We start from the raw sequence: 26436 nt of genomic DNA, 5'->3' as shown, positions 1-26436 counted from the left end.
AAAGAAAAATGTCAATTAATTGTGTTAGTGGAAAAACCAATATTTCATCCTCTATCCTTTCAATAGAAAATGACATTAAAAATCAATGCCATATGATGAAGCAAACAAAGAGTATGTAAAAGAAAGTATTCTAGATGTACCATGCAGTTAATAATAAAATGTTATTTTTCTGGATGTGATAATTGTGGTATTTGTCAACTTTGAAAATTTTATAATTTGTCATGACGTCTTTTGCATTCTAAATAGTCACTTTCATACTTAATTTTGTGTTTGTAATTTTGTATTCTTTTTCTTAAGATTCTCCAAATTGTGTAAGCTTCAGGGTCCCTGAAATTTGGATCAGCCTCTGGATAGTCCCCATAATTTTAGCTCAATAAATGTTTGATTAATTACAATTGCAAAGTACACTGAGCTCCGAGGACTGAAGAACACAAGGGAAATAAAATGCATTTCAAACAAATAGACAAAATAAATAAATGAATTAGTGGCTTGGCTGGGAAGTCATTATCGTTATAACTGGGATGTTTTAAAGATCAGGACAGTCAATGTTGGACTCCAGATGAATTCCACACCCTACATGGTGGGGCCAGTCTGTCTGAGAGTGGCAGTCCAATTAGGGCTTAGCTATTAATGCCACAGTTATGTGGCATTAACAATTTCCAATGGCATTTCCACATGCGATTTTCAGCAGATTATTTTCCCAATTAGATTTCCCAGTTTTAAATTAGGTGGGCTGTGTAAACATAAAGTATTCAAGGAGGAGGAAAAGTATAATTTAACTCTCCACATGCAATTTTATTTGCCAAAGCACAAGGTTACTATTGAAAAATGGACAAACAAAAAATTGTCTCAGAGCTCTAACCAAAGTCTAATGTAATAAGTAATTCCATAGTACAAGTGTGTCAATTTGCTTTATCAAGTGGAAGCATTTGAAACATTATAAAAACTTGTTTAAAAAAGAAATGTAATACTTTCGAGTTTTTTTTATCTATAAAATAATGGTTTATAGGACTGGAAAGTGTGGTGAGGAGCAGATTTTGAAAATATCACAATGTTACAAAGTTACAACTTTCTAGAGTTACAACTTCTGGCTTTCAAAATCTGAAACAGGGACACCATACAAAATAATGGTTTTCAAGATATTGGACAGCAAGAAAGAAAGTACAGTGACCCCTGAGAGATGGGTAACAAACAAGATGAACCTCCTAATTGTCTCAGCTTACTGCTTCAAGAGAGCATCTAGGCCTGTGTATGGAGCAGGAACACAAAAGGAGTCCAGAAGTCTCCTCGTGCTGAGGAGACACAGAGCTGAGGCTATGGAGAGACCAAAGCAAGTAGAGGGCTTGAAAGACACTTGATGTAATTCACCTCTAAAGAATATGCATGCTGTTTCAGTGTACATGGAATGTTTACCAAAATAGAACATATTCTGGGCCACAGAACAAGTCTCAACAAGTCTGAACAGATTCAAGTCATCCAAACTGCTGACCATGATGGCATTAAATTAGAAATCAATTAAAGAAAGATACCTAAAAAAAAAAAAAAAAAAAGGCTGGGAACTAAACAGACTTTTAAACAACCCATGAATGAAAGAAAAAAGATTTAAAAAAGAAATTAGAAATTATTTTTCATTGAATGAACATGAAAACATAACATATCAAAATTTGTAGGATACTGCTAAGGTGGTACTTAGAAATTTATAGCACTAAATGCTTACAGTAGAAAAGAAGTGGACTAGGGATAGCATTAGGAGAAATACCTAATGTAGATGATAGGTTGATGGGTGTAGCAAACCACCATGGCACATGTATACCTATGTTAACAAACCTGCACGTTCTGAACATGTATCCCAGAACTTAAAGTATAATTTAAAAAAAAAGAGAAAAGAAGTAAAGTCTTACATCAATGACTTCAGCTCCCACATTAAGATACTAGAAGCATAAATAAAACCCAAAGTAAGGAGAAGGAAGAGAATGTTAAAGTTGAGAGTGGAAATCAATGAAATAGAAAATAGAAAAACAGAAAAATCAATGAAACCAAAAGTTGTTTCTTTGAGAAGCTCAACAACATTGATAAACTTCCAGCCATTGGTTATAATGTTACCTGTAGGGTTTTTGTTGGAAGAAACATATACAAAACAGGAAATAGGGAAAACACAAATTATGAATATTAAGAATGAAAGAGGTGGCATCACTACATATTTTATAGATAAGAAAAGAATAAGAGAATATTATTAAATTTGTGCCAATACATTTGACAACTTAAATGAAATAGAAAAATAGACAAATTCTTTGAAATATACAAACTACCAAAGATCACTCCAGAAGAAAGATAATCTAAATAGCCCTGTATCTCTTAAAAGAATTGAAGTTGAAATTGCACTTGAAAACTTCCCCCAACAAAGAAAACTCCAAGTTTAGATGGGTTCACAAGTGAATTCCACTAAATATTTAAGGGAGAAACAATATCAATTCTACATAAAGTTTTCAAGGAAAATGAAGACAGGGGGATACTTTTCAACTCATTCCCTAAAACCAGTATTACTTTGATACCAAAACCAGAAAAAGACTTTACAAGAAAACTACAAACCAATATCCATTGTAAATATTTATGCAAAAATTTAAAATAAAATTTTAGCAAATCCACTGATACAATGAAAAGAAAACATGTTAGGACTAAGTTAATTTTATCCCAGGAATGCAAGGCTGTCTTAATATTTAAAAATTCAATGAAATATAATTCATCATATAAACTAAAACAGTAAAACCATATGATCATCTCAATGAACACAAGTTTGACAAAATTCAGTATTAATTCCATAAAAAAAAAACTCAGCAAAGTAAGAACAAAACAGAGTTTCTCAACCAGAAAAAGGGTATCCACAAAAAAACCTACAGGTAACATTATGATCAATGGCAAAAAATGGCATGCTTTCCCCTCAGATCAGAAATAAAATAAGAACATTTGCCCTCTTATATTCAATGGTGTATTGAAAGTTCTAGTCTGTACAATAAGGCAAAAACAAAACAAAACCTTCAGATTAGAAAGAAAGAAGTAAAACTGTCTTTATTCACAACTAATATAATCACAGTTGTAGAAAATCTAATGGAATCTACAAAAAAGCTACCAGAAATAATAAGTGAGTTTAAAGAGGCTGCAGGATGTAAGATCAGTTTACACTATTGAATTTCTATATACAATAAAAAATCAGAAATTGAAATTGAAAATATAATACATAATAGCATTAAAATATGAAATACTTAGGAATAAGTTTAACAAATGTGAAAGACCTGTACATTGAAAACTGCAAAATATTGCTGAAAGGAACTAAAGACCTAAATATATTAAGAGGTACACTATATTCATGGGTTGAAAGACTTAAAATTGATGTCAATTGAAATTGATCAATGTAATCCCAATAAAGAAAATCACAGCCACTTTTTTGTTGATGGAAATTTTAAAAACTAATTCTAAAATTCATATGGAAATGCAAATAACCTAGAGCAGTCAAAACAAAACAAAAACAAAGTTGGAGGAGTAACACTACCTGGTTTCAAATCTATAAAGCTACATTAATCAACATGGTGTAGTATTGGTGTTGAGATCAATAAATAGATCAATGGAACAAAATAGAAAGTCCAGAAACAGACCCATGCATATATGGAAAGCTGATTTTGAGAAAGGTACAAAGCCAAGTCTATGGAGAAACAATAGTCTTTCAACAGATTTGGAGGCAAAACTTCATTAGATATGTTAGAGAGTATGAGATAGATGCAAGTTTATAAATGTAAATGCTGAAATAATTAGATATTCAAATAACAAATGAACTTCAAGCCACACTCCAAACTATATACAAAAACCAAAACGTCTCAATTTAAATAATGGGCAAAATATTTGAAGAGATACTTCACCAAAGAAGATACACAAATGACAAATAAATGCATGAAAAAATGCTCAACATCATTTGTCATTAGAGAAATACAAATTAAAACCCCTATCAGATATACTACACGCCTAGTGCAGTAGCTAAAATTAAAAAGACTGACCCTACCAAGTGTTGTTAAGAAAGTCAAGCAAGCGGAACTCTCAGGCACTGTTGGTGAGAATGTAAAATGGTAAAACCACTTTGGAAAACAGTTTGACTGTTTTTTATAACGGTAGATATAACATCTACCATATTTCCTACTTCTGGGTATTTAGCCAAGAGAAATGAAAGTATATGTACATTCAAAGACATTTATATGAATTTTCATAGAAGATTTGTTTGTTATAATCAAATACTGGAAACAGGCCAAATGTCCTATCAATAGATGAGTGGAGAAACAAACTATGGTATATTTCTGTTATAAAATACTACTCAGAAATGAAAAGAAATGAATTATCAGTATATGTTACCACATGGATGAATCCTAAAATAATTATGCTGAGTGAAAGAAGTCAGACAAAAGGGTATATAACACATAGTTCTACTTATATAAAATACTAGAAAATGTAATCTATAATGACAGAAAGCAGATGAGTCGTTATTTGGAATGGGGGTGCATAGAGAGATGCAAGAGGGAGAGATTAGCAACGGGCATGAAGAAACATTTGAAGTGATGAAAATGTTTGTTACCTTAACTGTGGTGATGGTTTTGTGGGTGTACACATGTCAAAATTTATTAAATTATGTACTTTAAATACATGCTATTTTTTGTATGTCAATTGTATCTCAATATTTTTTAAAACTCAACCTTATGATTTGGCTTCAAGTATCTAAAGCAAAATATAGGTTGAGGGGCTTCAAAATCACAGTACTTCAAGTATTAACTTTACTTGGTTCTAAAATGTATCTTGTCTTTGTGAAATCAACTATTCTTGTTAATTTCCCAATCAACAGGCCACAAAGTCCATAACCAAAGCTTTCTCAACACACTCAGTTCAAGTAGATCAAGTCATTAAAAACAGGCTTCACTACCTTATCTTGCGGAGGAGGGGAAGGAAAAGGCGGGTATATGAAAAAAATATGATACAAAATACATAAATACATTGTTGGGAATTTATGATGCAAAACTACAAAATATCTATCAATATCCAAAATATAAATACAAGATTTTTCTTTACCTTTTCTCCCTTTGTTTTTCTTCTTTCTTTACTGCCCTCTACTTTCTAAAATTCTTTTTTTCCTTTCCCTTGTTTCCTTTTTTACCTTCTGTCTTTCCACTCTTTCACTCCCCACAACTCAATTCTCCCATTTGCTGGCAGGATTGTACAGTGGCTGACCGCAGCATGGACTCTGGAGCAGTCTGCCCAAGTCCAAATCTTTTGCTCACGGTGTTAGATATGGCAATACCCTGTGCTTTAGCTCCCCTATCTTAAATGGGGTAATATCAAATGTTTTTTCCTCATAGGTTGCTATGAGGTTCAAATGTGTTAATATAAGAAAAACACTTGGAATAGGTAATCACAAGGTAAGTGTTAGCATTTTATAGCCTCCATTCTACATCAGACATACTGGACTCCAATCAATTAGACATAAACAGCCCCGGGCTCAAAGAAAGCAGAAGTGAGATTCCAAGGGCTGGAACTCAGTCCTGGCTTGGTCACTACAGTTGTCTGACCCCGACCCTGTTACTTACACATCAACGCTTAAACGGTTTATTGGTAAAATGAGTTTAGTGTAAAAGCTAACCCCATTCAGCTTGTACCACTGCTTTTTGAAATTCAAAAGTATAAAAATATTATCAAATGAAAAGCCTTTTGATAACTTTTAGGCACAAATGAGAAGTGGCATGGATTTTCATATTACAATGAAGGCCATTTGTTATTTAGTAAGAAAGATAACATCGCAATTACATGGACATCACTAAAATTTTAGTGGACCACTAAGTTACCTCTTTAATGTTTTATGAGAAATTGCAACATACAGTTTGATTCTTATCTTCTGAAATCAAACATATTCAAAGTTTGGGTCAGAACTCCCTCTTTCCAAAGTTGTACACGAAGTCTCTTGAGAAGTTAGCAGTTTGGGTACTTCATCTGTGAGTGGCAGGTGTACCATCAGCTTGGACTTCGTGATCCAGCAGGAACAATCCTCATTTCAGGAACACTCTGCAGCTATTCTGTCTTCTCTGAGGTCAAGCAGCATGAGTGGTGAGTGAAATAACCATAGAAAACCAGAGTCCCCATGGCTCACTTTGCATGAAATTCCTTGGAGTTTAAGTGTAATATTCTACATATAATCCTGTCATTCAAGAAAATCACTCAGTTTTTTAGAAAGTAGGGGTATTTAATATAGAAACCGTTTTTACTTGGCCTCATTACAGATAACTTCTTTATTTTGGTTTGTTTCCTCATCTTTATCTACACAGTACCTTTTATATATCTGTTGTGAGTAACTAAGACTAGACTAAGGAGTCGAAATAAGCCATGTTTAAGTACCAACTCTTTCCACTTGTTAAGAAAGGTCTGTGGCAAGTTATTTACTCCAAGCCTCAATTATGTCATTACCTATATGGAAAGAACACCACCTCCCTCATTGGACTGGATTGAGGATTAAATTGACAAAATATCCTATGTATCCTCTATAGCAGGGGTCCCTAACCCCCAGGCCACAGGCTGGTAGTGGTACTGGTAACTGGCTTGTGGCCTGTTAAGAACTGGGCTTCACAGCAGGAGATGAGTGGTGGGGAAGTGAGCAAAGCTTCATCTGTATTTACAGCTCCTCCCCATTGCTCGTATTACCACCCGAGCGCCTTCTCCTGTCAGATCAGTGGTGGCATTAGTAGGGCGAATCCTACTGTGAACTGTGCATGCGAGGGATGTACGTTGCATACTCCTTATGAGAATCAATGCCTGATAGGTCTGCCACTGTCTCCCATCACCCCTGGATGGGACCATCTAGTTGCAGGAAAACAAGTTCAGGGCTTCCACTGGTTCTACATTATGGCGGGTTGTATAATTATTTCATTATATATTACACTGTAATAATAATAGATAAAGTGCACACTAAATGTAATGCACTTGAATCATTCCGAAACCACCCCCCAACCCCCAGGTCCAGGGAAAAATTGTCTTCCACGAAACTGGCCCCTGGTGCCAAAAAGGTTGGGGACCACTGCTCTATACAGCACACCCTTCTAGGTTATCAGATTCTAGTCCTGTTCACGGTTTTTGAGCTATTTAGCAATTATTTGCAATGTTTTTAATTTTAAAAAATTATTTTAAATTAAAAAAAAATTTTTTTGAAACAGAGTTTCACTCTGTCACCCAGAGTGCAGTGGAGAGTGGAGTGGAGTGGCGCAATTACAGCTCATCACAGCCTTGACCTCCTGGGTTGAAGTAATCCTCCCACCTCAGCCTCCCGAGTAACTGTAACTATGGGCATGCACCACCACGCTCAGCTAATTTTTGTAGAGATGGGATTTCACCATGTTGCCCAGGCTTGTCTTGAACTTCTAAGCTCAACTGATCCTCCAGTCTCAGCCTCCCAAACATAATTTCTCTGATTATATGGCTTTATGAGGAATACAGATATGACAGTATGACTCTGGAAGGGGGCATACAGCAGGGAGTTAATGGTCTTTTGAAGGGTTATTACCATAATGAGGAGGGGAATTCCCTCTGTTAATACTCATTTGTAGAAATGGCTAAATGTGTCAGAAACTCCTAATTCTCTAAAGAGTGAATTAGGAGTACTACATTTCTATTGGGTCAAGCCCATATCCAGAAACAACTACGCTGATTACCCAGTCAATGGACATCAACTTGTCCATCAAAGACATATTATGAGAAACACGAATTTTATTAAAATATAATAAATGAACATTGATTAGATCTTATGTCAGGTTCCAATTATGAGTCCTAAATCCCACTGTTACCCACCAGGAGTGTTTCTTGATAGTCCTCATAATTCATAAAGGAAGTGTTTGTACCACTCTGCCGGAATGAGTTGCTCCCACAAAACCTACAACATAGTTGATTCTATGTCATTTGCTGCTAGCTGGATTCACCTTTCTATACTTACATATTCCTTTGGCTGTTTAGAGATAGCCAGAGGTATCCATAGCCTCTCAGCATATCCATGACAGAACCTACAAGACTCTTGACCCATCTAGCTATGAGTTTCAACATTAGACCAGTTGTCAGAGGAAAGTGGGTGAGAACCAGCTGGACTGATTCAGTATCTTGATTGACCATTATAGAAGATGGGGCTAGGGGGTTGCTTAATTTACCTAACCAGAATGTCTACATCAGGGCTTGAAATTTTGAGTTTATAAATGTGTTTGTGTGTGTGTGTGTGTGTGCATCTGCATGCACACCCATGTATTTGGGACAGTAAACAGAAAATCCAAGTTTTTACTCTGATTTCCAAGATTAGGCTGATTAAGAGGTAGCAGGGAATCTTTATAGCTCACTGCTAAGTTCAACCTAAAAAATCATTTTATTTATTATTAAAAACTGGGAAATACAGAAAATAAAATAAACTCCACAGAAACATAAACTACTACTATTTTAGTGTATTCCCTACCAGATGCTCTTCTGTGCTTATTTTCATACTGTTGAGATCTTATTGTTACCTGGTGGGGGCGGGGGACAGTCCTTGCTCCCAGAGCTCTCAAGATGGTGGCAGGCCACTTTCAAAATGGCGGCGGGCCACTTCCAAGATGGTGGCAAGCCTCATGTTCTCTGACCTGGGGTTCTTGGCCTCACAGATTCCAAGAAATGGAATCTCGGGCCATGCAGTGAGTGTTTAGCTCTATTAGAAGCCGTGGGTCATGGAACAGAACCATGGAACCCAGTGACTAGTGTTCAGCTGGATTAGGATGAACCCAGGCACTTAGCTGTGCAGGAACAACAGCAAGCCTTTAGCCCGATCGGGAGTGGCAATGGGCGCCTCACTGGATCAGAAGCATAGCAGACACCCTGCTGGATCTGGAGGGATGGAAGTCAGCGGCGGGTTTGTGACGGCGGCAAACAGCAGTGGTGAACAGCGACCGAAAGCTCAGCTCCAGCCGTAACAAAGCACAGACCAGAAGAGTGCAGTTGCAAGATTTAATAGTGAAATAGAGTGAAAACAGAGCTGCCATATAAGGGGAGGGGACCCAAAGGGGGTTGCCTGCTGGCTCGAAGGCCTGGGTTTATATCCTGATCCTTGTCCCTCCCGCTGTGCTCTCAGGCAATAGATGATTGCCTATTTCTTTACCTCCTGTTTTTGCCTAGTTAGCATTTTAGCGAGCTCTCTGATTGGTCGGGTGTGGGTTAAGTTGCAAGCCCCCTGTTTAAAGGTGGATGCGGTCACCTTCCCAGCTAGGCTTAGGGATTCTTAGTCGGCCTAGGAAATCCAGCTAGTCCTGTCTCTCACTATGTATGTACTATTTTTGACTTATACTTGCACTTAAGATGTTCTGTGCAATTGCCTGTATCATTTTTGTAATTTTTAATGTCAAAATGTTATTAAATTGTAGTTATATTTCAATGTGGCTGCTTTATTACTGTTGGACATAGTGTTATGCTGTTATGAACATTTGTGAATCAGTCACTGAACTTTACTCTTCATGATTATTTCCATGACTAAAGATTTAATACTTTTCAAAGGCTGTCAATAAATTTTACCAAAGGAGGCCGGGCGCGGTGGCTCAAGCCTGTAATCCCAGCACTTTGGGAGGCCGAGACAGGCGGATCACGAGGTCAGGAGTTCGAGACCATCCTGGCGAACACGGTGAAACCCCGTCTCTACTAAAAAATACAAAAACTAGCCGGGCGAGGTGGTGGCGCCTGTAGTCCCAGCTACTCGGGAGGCTGAGGCAGGAGAATGGCGTAAACCCAGGAGGCGGAGCTTGCAGTGAGCTGAGATCGGGCCACTGCACTCCAGCCTGGGCGACAGAGCGAGACTCCGTCTCAAAAAAAAAAAAAAAAAAAAAAAAATTTTTACCAAAGGTTTGTGCCAAAGTACTTTTAAAATTTCTTTTATATTTTCATATTTGATGTACCCAGGTGACAAAATATTCTCTCACTAACCGTGTATGAGAATGCTCCATCTCATAACAATACTGCCAGGTTGAATGCTTCCTAAATGAAGAAAATAATCCTTGCTAGTGTCAGGCCTCTGAACCCAAACTAAGACATCATATCCCCTGTGACCTGCATGTATACTTCCAGATGGCCTGAAGCAAGCAAAGAATCACAAAAGAAGTCAAAGTGGCTGTTTCCTGCCTTAACTGATGACATTTCACCACAAAAGAAGTGAAAATGGCTGGTCCCTGCCTTAACTGATGACATTTCACCACAAAAGAAGTGAAAATGGCTGGTCCCTGCCTTAACTGATGACATTTCACCACAAAAGAAGTGAAAATGGCCGGCCCTTGCCTTAACTGATGACATTACCTTGTGAAATTCCTTCTCCTGGCTCATCCTGGCTCAAAAGCTCCCCCACTGAGCACCTTGTGATCCCCACCCTTGCCAGTCAGAGAACAATCCCCTTTGACTGTAATCTTCCATTAACTACTCAAATCTTATAAAACAGCCCCACCCCTACCTCCCTTCGCAGACTCTCTTTTCAGACTCAGCCTGCCTGTACCCAGGTGAAATAAACAGCCTTGTTGCTCACACAAAGCCTGTTTGGTGGTCTTTTCATTCGGACGCGAGTGAAATCTAGTTTGATGGTAAAAGAGTATTTTATTGTAATTTTATTCACATCTTTTGATTACAATACTACATCTGTTAGTTTTTTCTCTTCTGCCAACAACTTGTTCATGTCCTTTGCTCAGTTTTCCAGTTTTCATCCACATTAATGAAATTATTTTGTTTTATGAAGTCTCCATTGAAACAATAAAATACTCATGAAAATTCATTTTATTGGATTTAAATATTTAAAGAAATATTCTGAAGGCTGCAGTTTATTGATAAGAAAAATACAAAGCATACAAGTTTATAGATTATGTATTGACATTATATAGATTCTCCAAATAACATAATTAATTTTGCAGTGCTACTAGTGGAATGCATTCTGCAGAAATATGGCTTTACCTTCAAATCTGAGCACAATACCCTTACATCAAAAATGAAGAAAATGATAATAAAACTTTGATTCGTTTAAATTTTGGTAGATCACATCTGATTTGTTGAAGAGTAAATTCGGTTATTTACCTCTTCAAGGAAGTCATTATTTTTTGCATCTCTTTCTGTGCCTCTTTATCCTATGAAGAAAATACAAATACATAAGGAAATTTCATGCATTCATCTTGATACTCTAGTGTGCTGAAATAGACTTACATTAACTTGAGGAGATTCCCCAACATGAGAACTTCAAGGTTCACGAAGGTACGTGCAGTCACCAAATACTTTCCCTAATTCAGGTCACTGACAGTGTTTTATTATTATTTTTAATAGTTTTCTTTTTTTTTATTTTAACAAGTTGCTTTTGTCTTAGTGAGTGTTTTATACAGCATTAATCCTCACATGTCCTGGAGTGTTGCTCTATGAGTAAAGGGTTTATCGTGTTTATTTCATTGAATTCCTTCTCCAGCATGAATTATCTAGTGTTTTCCCAACAGGTTTCTTCCTCCTGGGAAAAACTTGCCACTTTCTTTCCTGTTTTACTCTTAAGTTTTTTCTGCATATCAAGGGTTGAGCTTTGCCTGAAGGGTGTAGGGTTTAGCCCTGTGGGAGCTCTCTGGTATCTAAAAGATGGCATCTTTCAGTTAGACGGAAACTTGAGTGAGACCACCTATAAAGGTTAGGGCTGAGGTTGAAGGCTCTTCCAAATGCTGTACATTTATAGGGTTTCTCTCCACGTGCATTGTCTCATTATAAGATGAGATCATTAAATGAAGACTTTCCCACATAGATCACATTCATATGGCTTCTCTCCAGTGTTAATTCACAGTGTTGTTTAAAGGATAAATCGTCACTGAAGGCATTTCCACACTGATTACAGACAGAGTTTCTCTCTTGAGTTCTCTGGTATGAATAAGTTAGCTCTCTGGATGAAGTGTTTCCTACATTCATTACATTTATGGAGTTTCCCTCCAGTGTGAGCTAACACATGTTGAGTCAATGTTGAGCTGTGACAACTTCCTCATACTCATTATATTCACAGGGCTCCTCTCCACTGTGACATCTCTGCCACTGAGGACATAACAGGCTGTTAAAGCCTTGCTCAAATACCTTCATTTATTCATTTATTTTCCCACATATGAATCTGATGCCGAGCATTCAGTATAGTCCCTAGTTAACATCTTCCACGTTGGTTACATTCATGTGGTGTGTTACTCTCCTTTGCATACAGAAGTTTTCTCCTTTTTAGTAGGTCAGCTGCATAGCTATATGATTAATTTTAAGGTTTTCATTATGTTTCAAGCACTAAATGTATTGGCTATATTTATGCAACTGCACTCTTATAAGAATTCAAGTTATGGTTTGGGGCTCAGGTTATTCCTTTTCTCCCAGATTTGAACTACCCACACCTTCGAACTGAGATAGCACACTTTCTCTAGCCTCAAATTAAAGTCATGTGATTGTGCTGCATTCCTAATTTGGCCCTCCCCAGGCCAATTCTGCTGTGGAGGAACACAGTTCACCCTTACAAATCTCAGTGTTGACATGTTGTTAGATCGCTCCTTCCTGCAGATATTCTACATGGAAGTTCTGTCTTTGTTTCTAAGACTTTACTGCCTGGATGCTGGTTTTGAGGATATTCTCCAGAATCACATCTCTGTGCAGCTTCCTCTGAGATGGGTCTAGCAGGGTCTACTCTTTCTGAGTAAAATCCAAAGCCATATCCTTAAAGGTCAACATTTCCTTTTTTTTTTTTTTTTTTTTTTTTTTTTTTTTTTTTTTTTTTGAGACGGAGTCTCACTCTGTTGCCAGGCTGGAGTACAGTGGTGCAATCTCGGCCCACTGCAACCTCCCCCTTTCGGGTTCAAGTGATTCCCCTGCCTCGGCCTCCTGAGTAGCTGGGGCTACAGGCGCATGCCACCATGCCCGGCTAATTTTTGTATTTTTAGTAGAGACGGGGTTTCACCATGTTGGCCAGGATGGTCTTGATCTCTTGACCTCGTGATCTGCCCACCTCGGCCTCCCAAAGTGCTGGGATTACAGCCGTGAGCCACTGCGCCCAGCCGAGAGTCAACAGTTCCTATGGTTGTACTGTCAAGAACTCAGTCACCACCTATCTTTCTCTGTAATCTCACCCAGGGGCCATCTGAGCACTAAGCTTCTCAGACAGATGGAAACTTGAGTGAGACCACGATGATACTGAGGTTGGGGTCACCACATTCTGGAGCTCAGAGCTTCTAACTTTCTAGAAAAAGCCAGGAACCTGTATTTTTATTGAGCCCTCTACTGTCCAAGCAAGTCTTAAATATTTAAACAACTGGGTTTAAATTCTAATTTCCTTAGATTATATATAGCAAAACCTCAGGATGACCTTTCCAGGCCCGTGGCCCAAGTTGTAGTACCAGTTTTATTTTCTCACAAATCTCTGTGCTTTTATTTCCAAAATACTCATCAAATTTTACTGCTATGACTTTTTCAGTGCCTGCCTTTCCCACCAGACCACAGAATTCATGATGGCAGAGGTATCTGTTTTTTTCTCTTTGTATCCCAAGCCTCTAGCAGAGAACACCTCTATAATTGTAAAATAACTGAATAAAGATAATCTCCCTCTTTTACCCAAACACACACGTTCAAAAATATAGATTTATTTCATCTGATAGTGCTGAAAAAATATAGTTTACAAAACTACATCAATACTCTCTGTTAAAGACTTTGGATAAATAAGAGAGAGACTTATTTACATTGAATTGTCATTATTCTCCTAGCATTTGGGTAATGATTATCACACACCAACTTCATGAGACTGGGTACTGGTTAAGAACAGCTAGTCCCAAACTGATGCTATATCATCAATTATTTCAAGAAAATAAATAAAAGGGTTCTAAGAAACTTCTTTAAAGTATTTTTAAGATCAACTTAAATAATACAACCAAGACCATTATATATATTGCAAAATCTTAAGAAATAATACATTTTAAATGCAAATGACAAGAAGGTAAGAGTCAAAAGAGTAGAAAGATGGGGTTGTAAACAGACTTTCCACAAATCATGAAAATGTCTGTTTAGAGAGTGGGAAAAGTCTGTCTATACTATCTATACTCTAATAGCCTCATTAACTTTTTTTTTTTTTTTTTGAGACGGAGTTTCACTCTTGTTGCCCTGGCTGGAGCGCAATGGCACGATCTCGGCTCACCACAACCTCCGCCTCCCAGATTCAAGCGATTCTCCTGCCTCAGCCTCCCTAGTAGCTGGGATTATAGGCATGTGCTACCATGCCTAGCTAATTTTGTAATTTTTTTAGTAGAGATGCGGTTTCTCCATGTTGGTCAGGCTGGTCTCAAACTCCCAACCTCAGGTGATGCACCCGCCTTGGCCTCCCAAAATGCTGGGATTACAGGCGTGAGCCACCGCGCCTGGCCGTCTTATTAATTTTTTAGAAAGTACTAGGAATAATTCTCCAGGCATGGATAGCACAGATGAGTTAATTTACAAGAAATAAGTTTCAACCAGAAAGAAATGGGCAAACAAGAATTTCTAGCAAATGAGACAACATTACAGGATTTTGGCAAGTGACTCATTTATTACCCTGAGCTGTAGCATTTCTATAACAGGAAGGCAGAGTGAATGGATACAAATTCTGTTTTATAAACCTATCCTGAAAACCAATGTCTTAATTAAGATAATCAAATACGATATCGTAACTCAGAAAGAACATTTAAAGCAGAATTAGAATTTTGTTACTAAGAGCAGTTACCAATGAGAGTTGTGCTTCTCAACTCATCAAACAGGTTGGAAATACAGCTCAGAACTTTAATCAACAGGCCATTTCAAAGACAACTATACCACTTGCTAAATATAATGAGCTGTTAACTTTTAGCACTCCCAGAGTGCACTTCCTCTTGTGGTTGGTTTCTGGTAACATTGGATTTACTAGTCTATGAGTCTGTTTGTCTTAGAAAGGTGATTAATGCCATTTCAAAATGTTTCAGCAATTTTTAAATACAGGGTTTTCTTTACCAGTTTAGCACATCTCTTATCGTAAAACAAAATATTACATAATGCTTTTTATATTTGAGCTTTCTCAGTAGGCTCCAAGTTGATGAACTTTAATACTGCCTCCAGGCAAACAACTTTCAGGTTGCCAGTGAAGTCATTATTTCATTCAGCAATCATTCTCACACTGTCTCAGACACAGAAATCCCTTTTTTTAAAAAAGAAATGTATCTCAGGATCTGAGATTATTTTCCTAGGGTCAAGAAAAGTCCACATGAATAATAAAAATACCATCGTTTCAAATTCTGGGAATGTAAAGCTGCTTACACCTATGAATCTGGGCTCTAGAGACCAAATGACTGACACTCCCAATATCAAGTAGCAGTACGATGAGCTGAGAGTTCCCTAACAGGGGACAAAAGACAGGTCCACAAATGACTATAATGCAAGGAAGAAGCTATAAATGCCACAAGAAAGAAACAAACATGTTATGAAATTTCACATGAGAGAGCAAACTGATGGCTAGGTTGTCTTCTTGCAACTAGTGGCATTGCTAGACATTTTGGAAATGAATAAACTTGGTTAGCAAAATCACTAATGGGGTATATTTCAATCTGAAAAAACTTTATAGAGATGGAGGAGTATTACACATAACTCACTTCATCCTATTTTCTCATTGAAAAAGAAATGGAAATATTCCTTACATACCTTTACTACTTGGAAAAAAATTGCTAAGAATACAAATGGAGACATCACTGAGGAAAAAAATGCAAGTGACAAATATTTGCTCAAACTATTTTGCTTATTACAGAAATACTTGCAATGTCTAGCCTTCTTACATTCATTATGAGTCCTCTTTATTATTACTATTGACACTACTATTTTTATTTGTATGATATTAATGTCTTGGTTCTTTCTATGAACACTTACCAAGTGCTTATTATATGCTAGGCAGTATACTCAGGATTAGGGGTATAGTGATGAATGACACAAACCTGGTTGTGATTCTTATGGAACAATCACTTTAATAATGACATAATAACTGTGTGAAATGATAGCAAGGAAAAGCATAGGGGGCTTTCTTGCCAGCAGGTGTCAAGAAAGTCTTTCCTGAAGAAACAGCATTCATGGTGAGGCCTGGAGGACAGGAAGGAACAAAGCTAGTGGAAGGAGCGGAGGGTGGGTAGGAGTGTTTCAGGAAGTGGGAACAGTATGTTCTAAGGGTGAAGAGCAGGTTGGGTGGTGGAGGGAAGAACAGGGAACATATGAAGCTTGAGAGACTGGTAGGATACTGAATCAGAGCCTTGAAGGACATGCTGAAAATTCTGACCCTCATCCTAACAGCAAAGGGTTTTGAGCAGGGAAGTGACATGTTGACGTTTACATTTAATCTGTTGCTTGGGCTGCTACTGGGAGTCAAGAATGGCCTGGCGGGAGGCAAGGAAGCTGTGAGGAGAATGGGCTGGGAGGTTGGCACACCCCAGCTGTGGTCCGGGGAAAGTGGGCACATTCCTTTCACTCCAGGCAAACAGAGCTTTGCTTTCTTTTGTGCCTCTGTTCATGACATGCAATGTACTTGTCCACAACTCCATATTATATAGATCTTTCAAAGTTGCCTCTGATGCCACCTAGCCTCTTCTAGGTGAAAATAATTTCTCCTTTTTCAAAATTTCCATAACTGAGGATTTGTACTTCTCTTAGTGCCTCATGCTTTCTGCTTTGAGCTACAGTTATTTGGACACACACCATATGTTCCCTTCTAGGCTATAGCCTCCTAGAAGGCAGCAGGCATGTCTTATTTGTTTATAGTTCAGATCACAATAAATATTGGAACATCTACTGCTCCAACACAGAAAAAGAGGAGGTTTTTTTTTTTTTTTGAGGCATTTCTTTTCTGTTATGATTTAGAGGATGATAATGTTTGGTGGTATGAGAAGAGGAGGAAAATATATACCTATTTTTGTTGTTGTTGTTCCCACAACACCAGTCTATAGCTCATAGGAGCAGACTGAATTGTTAAGCCTGTGGAATACTTGAAACTTACAGCATACCCAGAATCCTGAATTCCTGAATAAAAGGGCAAGAGACAGGGCAATAGTTTTTTTCATTAATGGCCAATGTCCAAAAACCAAAAACATGTTATTACATATTTTTCATCTTTGTCATGGCCTTGGATAGCCAAAACTGCTGTGAGTTGGGGACTGAGGATGGCAACCCATGGTCGCTCCCCTTGCTGTAGGCTGGGCCACCTGTCTAGCTTGTTTGCTGCCTATATAGTTAATCCCCAGCTCCCCAGAATTATGCTGCGCCACCTCCTTCCCAGTGAAGGAATTATGCTTGCTTCACTCCCTGCTGTCTTATATCTAACAAGCATCAGGATGTTTTAACCGCTAGGGCCTCCTGGTGACAGGTTATCTTACAGAGATACAGCAAATTTTAAAACTTCATAGTACATGTACAATCCAAGTCAAAGGTTTTAGTATGAAAGAAAACTCCATCATAGAAGGAGAGAATAGAAGGGTGGCTGTCAGGGGCTGGGAGGGTGGGAGAAATAAGGAGATACTGATCTAGGGTACACAGTTTCAGTTATGCAGGATAAATAGGTTCTGGAGATTTAAAGGACAGCAATGTGACTATAGTTAATAATACTATATTGTATATTTGAAATTTGCTAAGACAGTGGATCTCCAACATTCTCAACAACAAAAAAAGTAACTATGTGAGGTGATGAATGTGTTAATTAGCTTGATTGTGGTAGTCATTTCATAACGTATATGTCTATCAAAACATCATGCTATATATATATAGTTTTTATTTGTCAATTATACTTCAATAAAGCTAGAATAAAAATAAATACATAAAATTGAATAGAGAAAACTACAAACGTATCTAAGCAAGTTATTCATATTTTGAGCTTGAATAGTACTAATAAGACAACAGCACTGCCACTTTCTGGACTTACCTCTTTGGTAACAGTAGGAAGCAATAATGCCAAATTACAGAACTTCAAAGCATTCTGGTTTTCCTCAAGATCAGCATAACACTGGAAATGAGAAATAACCAATATTAAACATAATCATGTTTTTATGTGACGGGTTCAAAGTGATCTTAAAGCAGAACAGTGGTCTTCATTACCTTTGCTAAGTACATGTAATTGGGATTAGAATAACCAGGGCATAGTTCTTCAGCCTGATTTGAGAGAAAAACATGAGAGAATAAGAGGGCAATATTAAAATAACAATAACCACAAATGAAGAGAATATATTTAAATAAATCAAATATTATGAACCAAACTGCCCTAAGAATTTAGGTTGGTTGTTTCACATTTGAATCACTTGATCAGTTTAAGTATCTTTTGAGTGGAAACATAGCCTTTGCATTTAGCCATTAAAATAAAATTGATTACCATGGTCATAAAGCTTACAAAGCAATGAGATACTTTATGGTTTTGAGATTTCTTTACATAATCATTTTCCTCAGTCTTTTTTCTCTATTCTTTTCAAGAACAAACAACTGGTGATATTCCTAGGACAAGTCCTATCTATCTGTCTGTCTGTCTGTCTGTCTATCTATCTATCTATCTATCTATCTATCTACACATCCATCCATCCATCCATCTATCTATCTATCTATCTATCTATCTATCTATCTATCTATCTATCTATCTATCTATCTATCTATCTATCTATCTACACATCCATCCATCCATCTATCTATCTATCTATCTATCTATCTATCTATCTATCTATCTATCTATCTATCTATCTATCTATCTATCTATCTGCACATCCATCCATCCATCCATCCATCCATCCATCCATCCATCCATCCGTCTGTCTATCTATCTATCTATCTATCTATCTATCTATCTATCTATCTATCTACACATCCATCCATCCATCCATCCATCCATCCATCCATCCATCCATCCATCCATTGGATCTTGCTCTGTCGCCCAGGCTGGAGTGCAGTGGTGCAATCTCAGCTCACTGCAACCTCCATCTCCTAGGTTCAGGCGATTCTCCTGCCTCAGCCTCCCGAGTAGCTGGGATTACAGGCACCTGCCACCATGCCTGGCTAATTTTTGTATTTTTAATAGAGATGGGGTTTCACCATGTTGGCCAGGCTTGTCTCAAACTCCTGACCTCAGGCGATCCACCCCCCTTGACCTCCCAAAGTGCTGGGATTACAGGCATGAGCCACCACTCCTGGCCTCACTACCTATTTAGAAAATGAGAGTAGAGCATGACTGGTACCCCATGGCAAGCATCTTCCACTAGATTAATATTTGATTTCTTATGATTTCAACATATTCCACAGGAGTTAAATAATATCTGAAGTCCATCAAATCATGGACTTTTAAAGGAAAGACAGATCCTTGAAATAACCAGTCCAGGTAGTAGACATGAATGGGTATTATAAAGGTACTTTTCTATTATCTACTAATCTTTTATGTACCAGTTCCTTTATCTCTGGGAAATAAGAATTCTTTCAGGTATGGTATTGTTATTAGACAGCCCTTCTTAGAACCTAAGTCAGCCTTGTTATGTACCAGTTTCTTTACTTTATCTCTGGGAAACAAGAATTCTTTCAGGTATGGGATTGTTACTAGACAGCTCTTCTTAGAACCTAAGTCAGTCTTGCTTCAGAGTCAGCTTTCACTGTTTTGAAGGCCCAGGCAAGCAAGCTTACAACCTGGAATCTCCACCCTACAGCAGGGTAGAACACAAGAGAAGAGGATGCTTTTAAATATTTACAAAAATATCCTTGTTTCACAAGATAAGAACAATCCAGACATTTCCAAAATTAAAAAGTGAAAATTTCTCCTTCCTAGTTTTATTCTCAACTTCAATCTCATGCCCCAGGGGTAACCACTATCAGAAGTTTGACATGTATCCTACCATGCCAAGTATAGGCAAATAAAAAAACAGATATTTGGCTTTTGAAAATGAACAAAATGGAACCATTTTACATATATATAATTTACATATATATAATTCTTGTCAATTATACCTCAGTAAAGCTAGAAAAATACAAATAAATACATAAAACTGAATAAATGTGCACATTGATAGAAAATCTACATATTGGCCCCAGACTTTTTTCCCCATATTACAAACACATTTTCATGTTAGCCTAGATATACTTCATCATTTTTAAGAGCTGTATTTCATATTCTGCATGAATCATAATGAAAGGAAGCATTTCCCATTGGACATCTTGATTTATTCTCCATTTTCATTATTGCTACTAATAATCAATGAACATACTTTTTCTCATATGTTTGTGTATATGTGTGTTTATGCCTATAAGGGAGATTCCCAGAAGTTGAATAGCTGAATCAAAATTATATATATATATTTTAAAGAGATACTAATGAAGATAAATCCAAATCAGGGTGCTGAGGAGTGGTCCAACATCTTATGAGGGTACATCTCTTTTAAAAGACATTTTATTCTGTACAGAATCCAAAAGAGAAGGTTCTAGAAGGAGGAGGACAAAACTCTCCAAGGGTAGGGAGCCAGACTTGGTATAAAACTTTAAAACCAGGTAGCTTAACAGTGTCTGGGCATGGAATGAAACCTGCTGGAGAGACAGCAAGGCTACCAACAGATTAAAGGAAGTTGTCAATTTCAATCAAGCCAGAGCCTTGACCATCCTATAGTGCCATCCATGGATTCTGGTTCTTCTGCTTCTCTCTTGTCTAATCATCTCCATATCAAGTCTTCTAGTTTGGTAAGATAATTTCCTAAGCCATTCTAATAAGAGGGACTTAAGACTGAACTTTATTCAGTTATACCTTCTTCTATGCCCAGTAGTTGCCTCAGCTCTGTACGAATCCCATACTGGGGACAACTTGCCCCAATGTATGCATGTCAAGAGCTTATTTCTTTAGTACTGGCATTCTAATTCTGCATATATACCTTAACACCTATGTTTAGTAAACTAAAGTGATTATACATAAGAACACCTCTTTTTGTTCTCATGGTTTAAAAAACTGAAGCCCAACAGAACACAGACAGGCAACTAACAACACTGAATTCCTAAGGTAAAACAGATTCTGACCTTTCATAAAAGGCCTTGATGAATTACAAGGAGCGTAGCATTACTCAAATGCTAATGTTTCAATGTAATGTTCCAATGATGAGGCAGTTTTTTCTAAAGAGGCCCTTAGAACACTCTTTATCATAACACCTGGCAAAGAATGTTACACATATTTAATTTGTCTTGGCGATCCAAGTTCCTTGAAGACAGGAACTATGTTGGTCATTTCTGTGTTCCCAGTATTTGATGCCATGTTTGGCACTAGTTATGTGCTTAACACTGTTGAATAAATTAGCTCTTCTTTAAAACATCTTATAAGCTCAAGCAGCAGCCTTATACCATATCAGGACACAGCTGAGAGTTCTGCAGCTGGGGAAGCCACTAGTACAGACTCAGGGATCATATGATTGCAAACAGTAAGTGCAATCAGGGTAGCCTGTCTCCCAACATTGCCACACCTGTCATTTACCACACACACCCATCCTCTGATCCAGCAGTTTCCAGCCATGCCATCAGCTGCCATTGGAATCAATAGCTTTATGATCTTTAAAAACACTGATCAAGATTTAAAAGCACATACCATATGACCCAACAATTCCACCCCTAGGTGCTCACCCAAGAGAAATAAAATATGTTCACACCAAACTGGCATTTGAATGTTCACAGAAGCTTTATTGAAAATAGTATCAAACCAGAAACAATTCAAATGTCTATCAGTAAGTTAACACATAAACAAATTATGGTATATCCATATAATGGAATATTACTCAGCAATGAAAAGGAGCTGCTGATACACTCAATAAAATGAATGAATCTCAAAACAGTATGCTGAGTAAAACAAACCAGATATACACAAAAGTACATGTTGTATGATTCCATTTATATTAAATTTTAGAATGGGCAAAACTAATTTACAGTGATAGAAAGCAGATCAGTGGTTGCCTGGGGCAGGAGATGGGGGAAATTGACAGCAAAGGGACAAAGATAACTCTCTAGGATAATGAAAACGCTATTTTGAAATGGTGGTGGTTACAGTAGTGGTTACATAGGTATATAAGTTTGTCAAACTTCACTGAACTGTACACCTAAAATGGGTACAATTTATTGCTTATAAACTATACTTCAAGATACCCAGAGGTTCTGAAACAATGAGTCTGGGTCATGGCCTGGGCTGCCATTTTGTAAGGGTCCCCAGATGACTGCAATGCACAGCCAAGGTTGAGAATCACTGCCCTAGGGAATCATGCCAGCATTTTGGATGAGGTGGGAAGCATGCTATAGTTTGAAAGAATTTCTCCAGGGGATTCACAGACGATTCCTACAGGTGTCTAAACCACCTTCCTAGATGCTTTGAGGCTGTGGAGGGCCAATCTTCCCCTGCTATAATAGCAAAACAATAGTAGCTAACATTGATTTTTAGAAAGAACATTTAACATGTTAGACCCTGGGCCAAGAATATAAAATATATTATTTTTGTAACCTTTACAAAAACTGTACAAAGTAGGTATTATTATGGCCATTTCACGGATGAAGAATCTGAGAGTGGGAGAACTAAGGAAATGTGTACAGGTCATTCAGACAGGAAAGGCTCAGGTCTCAACTTCACTCATCTAACTCTAAACTCAGTGTTCTCAACCTCTATGGGACCCAGTTGGATGGCTCTAGAGACACATTCCTGGCCCCTGTGAATGCTCTTTGGAGGGGTGAATTCGGGGCAGGAGTCCTACAGTCTGGGTCCTAACAACATGGTCTGCTGTGTTGTAGGACCCAGGGGGTTGCAGACTCGCCTGGATGTGGGAGCCAGGGTCTGTGCTGTTTCCCTTTCCTCTCCTCCACCTCCCAGATTTCTTAGTTCCACCACAGCCTTAGCCTCAGCACTCCAGAACCCTCAGTCCCCTCAGCTGTTCTAGTAAATATGGCAAGAAGCATTCCTGATGCCTCCTCTCTTTCCTTTGACAAACAACATGGAATGCATTTTGAGACTAAAGTCTAACTAATGACCTAATGCGGGGCTCCCCAAGATGGTTTGCTGAAGTGTTTAAATTTTAATGAAATTAAAATTCTGTGAGTTTTTGCTGAGGACTACTGGGTGCTAGGCACACTCTAAGCAATTTACTTGTAGGAATGTAGATAATCCTTACAACACCACTATGAGGTAAGTACTATTATCTCCATGTTATTGATTAAATTGAGAGAGATGCTAAGCAATTTGCCCAATGTTAATCAGCTGGTAAGTGGTAGAGCTAAGATTTAACCAGGTAGTCTGTTTCCAAAATTTGCATTCTTTACCTCAACATTATTGTGCTACTTACCCACTTTTGATTTTATCTGTGTATTATTTCAGGCACATTAGCATCTCAAGAACTTTTCTACAGTGTTCTGAAAACCTGTTCCTCAATTACAACTTTGATATTATGAGGAAATGAGTTTTGAGTACAGATAACATTTTTGCTAGTTAACATGGCATCTTTTATATAAATATTTTATCTTAAATAGATCACAATCTACATTCTTATACAATTTAAAATGAGGGAACTAATTTTCAGTGGTAGGAAAAAGGTGAAGATATGGGAGTGATACAGTCTTAGCCTTCACTCATATTTAAACCAAATCTTTGATTGCCATTGTGTGAAATGGAACAAATTAAGTTCCTGAGGTCTTGACTCCCCTTTTATAAAACAAAAAAAGGGATCAATTACATAAAAAACAAGAAATGTACAGCCCTTTTCTTTTTATTTTTTGAAGTCTTTTCTGCTGGGCTTGTGCTTGATTTCAGGACACTTACTTTTTCACTTGAGGCAGCCACTGACCATTGGGGGTGACAGAAAGTGAGAAGAAACCTACTCACCATCTTAGACTACATGATCTACAAATTCCCTCTCAGTTCTACAAAATTGATCCCTGAAGTACAGCACAAATATTAGCATGCACAAGACTTTTATTATTATTATTATTATCATTATTATTACTGAGATAAGGTCATGCTCTTTTGTTCAGGTTGGAGTGCAGTGGTGTGATCACGGCTCACTGCAGCCTTGAACTACTGGGCTCAAGTGATCCCCCTGCCTCAGCCTCCTGAGTAGCTGGGACTCTGGTTATGCTGCCATGCCCAGCAAATTTTTTTACTTTTTGTAGAGATGGGGTGTTGCTATGTTGCCCAGGCTGATCTCAAACTCCTGACCTCAAGCAAACCTCCTACCTCGGCCTTCCAAAGTGTTGGGATTACAGAAGTGAGTCACCGCATGCAGCCTTGTCTGCATTTTTATAAACTTGAAGTAGGTAGGTTGGGAAGGAAAACACATTTAGTAACTATAAAATTTTGAAGTTGGTTCCAGAGAAAGGTAAAGGGATTACTACCCCAACAGGAAGTTGATTATACCGGTGGCTATATTATACATTTACATGTGTGCTCACACACACATATATTACTGCTTAGAGTTGTATAGTACAGCGATTACACATTTTAAGACAGGATTGAGAATACTGATTTGGTCTGATATCCCAAGAATCTTCCAGAGAAATGTCTGCAACTTTAGGAGGTAGCTTTTAAAATAACTCCTCCTTTTGGCACTTTTATTTATTTAAGATTAAACTGGTTCTGTGTTAGGCTAATCAGGAGTACTGGGACTAAGTCTAACCATCAGGGCGTGACTGTTTCTGCACATGCTCACATGACTCAGAGAGCTGTTCTTGGACTTAGTAGTAAGGGCTGTCATACCTAAACCTTCATTTAAGCTGCTGAGTTATTTTTAAAAAGTAGCTTGCAATTCCTAGAACCTAGGGCATAAGTAGCTGTTATAAGGAGTTTAGACTTAAAACATATTAATAACTTGCATTATGAGGGGTTTAAAACAGAACATGCCAAAACTATGATTCAAACTGAGGTTCTACATGGAGAAAAGATTTGCTTGACAATCGTAGCAAAGATTGGTGCAGAGGGTAATCAGCCTGACACTAAAATAATGAATAGACAAAATGTACCTTAAGGAAATTGTGTAAAGCTTCTTGTACAGTTGAAGACGGTATTTTTCCAAACAGAGTAGCAGCCATTTTTTTCTCAATCCAGCTCAGTTTTGAGACCTGCAAATACACAACAACATCACTCTTAGAAAGTTGTTCACCTTTTGAATGGATTATCTCTCCCCAGTTAGATATGTGTATGTTATATGTATATACATGTGTGTGTGTACATAGATATAACATATACAAATGTAAATATATATCCATAAATAATATATATTAGAGATACCACCCTCATGGTATTAATGGTAATATTTTACCTTCCTTTTTCACAATTCTAAGGAACCATGGGGTCCAGAAGCACTGGTTTCAAAACCAACTCGAAATACTTTTGATAAGAAGATTTATGTCGAATCAGAGGAAGAAGGGGTGGGGTGGGAAATAATGCCGATCCTGTTCTTTCATCTGATTCTAGATTCTGAGGCAACTATGGTGTATTTCTTCATACAGCACATAGGGGCTACAAGACTGCCTTTGCTCTCCTCCTGCCTACTCCATGCTGCCAACTGGCCTCCTGACCCAGAAGCAGCATCTCAGAAATGTAAATAGAATAGGGATCCTCAAGCCAGAAGGAGTGGGGAATGGGGACCCACCATACATATTTACAATCCCGAAGATTTTTTAAAGAATCAATAACCATCAAAACGAAATTTCATATTACCATTGATTTTTTGCTTTCTTCTAAAAAGTTTTCCTTTTTCCCCAAATATAAATATTAGATGTTCATTCTAAAAGATTAAGCTGGCTCAAAAATAAAACTAAAGAGCGTATTGACCCTGTTGATGTTCTGTCCAAACCCATAAAGTATCTTCCTTCTCAGTCCCATCATCTAGATACCTCGGTAGCCAATATCCTTTTTTTTTTTTTTTTTTTTGTTGACAGTGTCTCGCCTCGTTGCTCAGGCTGGAGTGCAGTGGTATGATAATGGCTCACTGCAGCCTCGACCTCCTGGGCTCAACAATCCTTCCACCTCAGCTTCCTGAGTAGTTGGGAATACAGGTGTGCATCAAATGCTCAATTAATTTTTTAAAATTTTTTGTAGAGATAGGGTCTTTCTATATTGTCCAGGGTGGTCTTGAACTCCTGGGCTCAAGAGATCCTCTCGCCTCAGTCTCTCAAACTGCTAGGATTACAGGCATAAGCCACTTCACCCAGTTCATTATCCTTTAATTAAAAAATTATTTCCTTATTTTTTGACATAATTTTTCATATTGGTATGCTTATTTTTGCTTTGCTTTGAACTTTGTAAAAAATAATATACTGCTTATTTCTTGTATGACTTGCTTTTTCACTTAATGGTATGGTTCTAAGATTTCATCCAGGGTAATGAGTATGACTGAA

At 37.7% G+C, this 26436-nt stretch overlaps 1 protein-coding gene across 3 annotated transcripts in view; it reads right to left on the bottom strand.

The window, feature by feature from the left end:
• Positions 1 to 10633: 10633 nt before the first annotated feature.
• Positions 10634 to 26436, bottom strand: part of LOC104680961 (regulator of microtubule dynamics protein 2) — an 84261-nt gene continuing 68458 nt past the window's right edge. For all 3 annotated transcript variants that reach the window (XM_010387073.2, XM_030921097.1, XM_030921096.1), the window contains 4 exons: positions 25057 to 25155; positions 18166 to 18219; positions 17993 to 18073; positions 10634 to 11177 (listed from right to left, as the gene is read on the bottom strand). In XM_010387073.2, coding sequence (XP_010385375.1) covers positions 11124 to 11177; positions 17993 to 18073; positions 18166 to 18219; positions 25057 to 25155 — 288 coding nt within the window. In that variant the 3' untranslated portion in view covers positions 10634 to 11123. The remainder of the gene's footprint in view (positions 11178 to 17992; positions 18074 to 18165; positions 18220 to 25056; positions 25156 to 26436) is intronic.

This window comes from Rhinopithecus roxellana, chromosome 17, assembly GCF_007565055.1.
Source record: "Rhinopithecus roxellana isolate Shanxi Qingling chromosome 17, ASM756505v1, whole genome shotgun sequence".
Classification (NCBI taxonomy): Eukaryota; Metazoa; Chordata; class Mammalia; order Primates; family Cercopithecidae; genus Rhinopithecus; species Rhinopithecus roxellana.
This window is presented reverse-complemented; position numbering and strand designations above follow the sequence as displayed.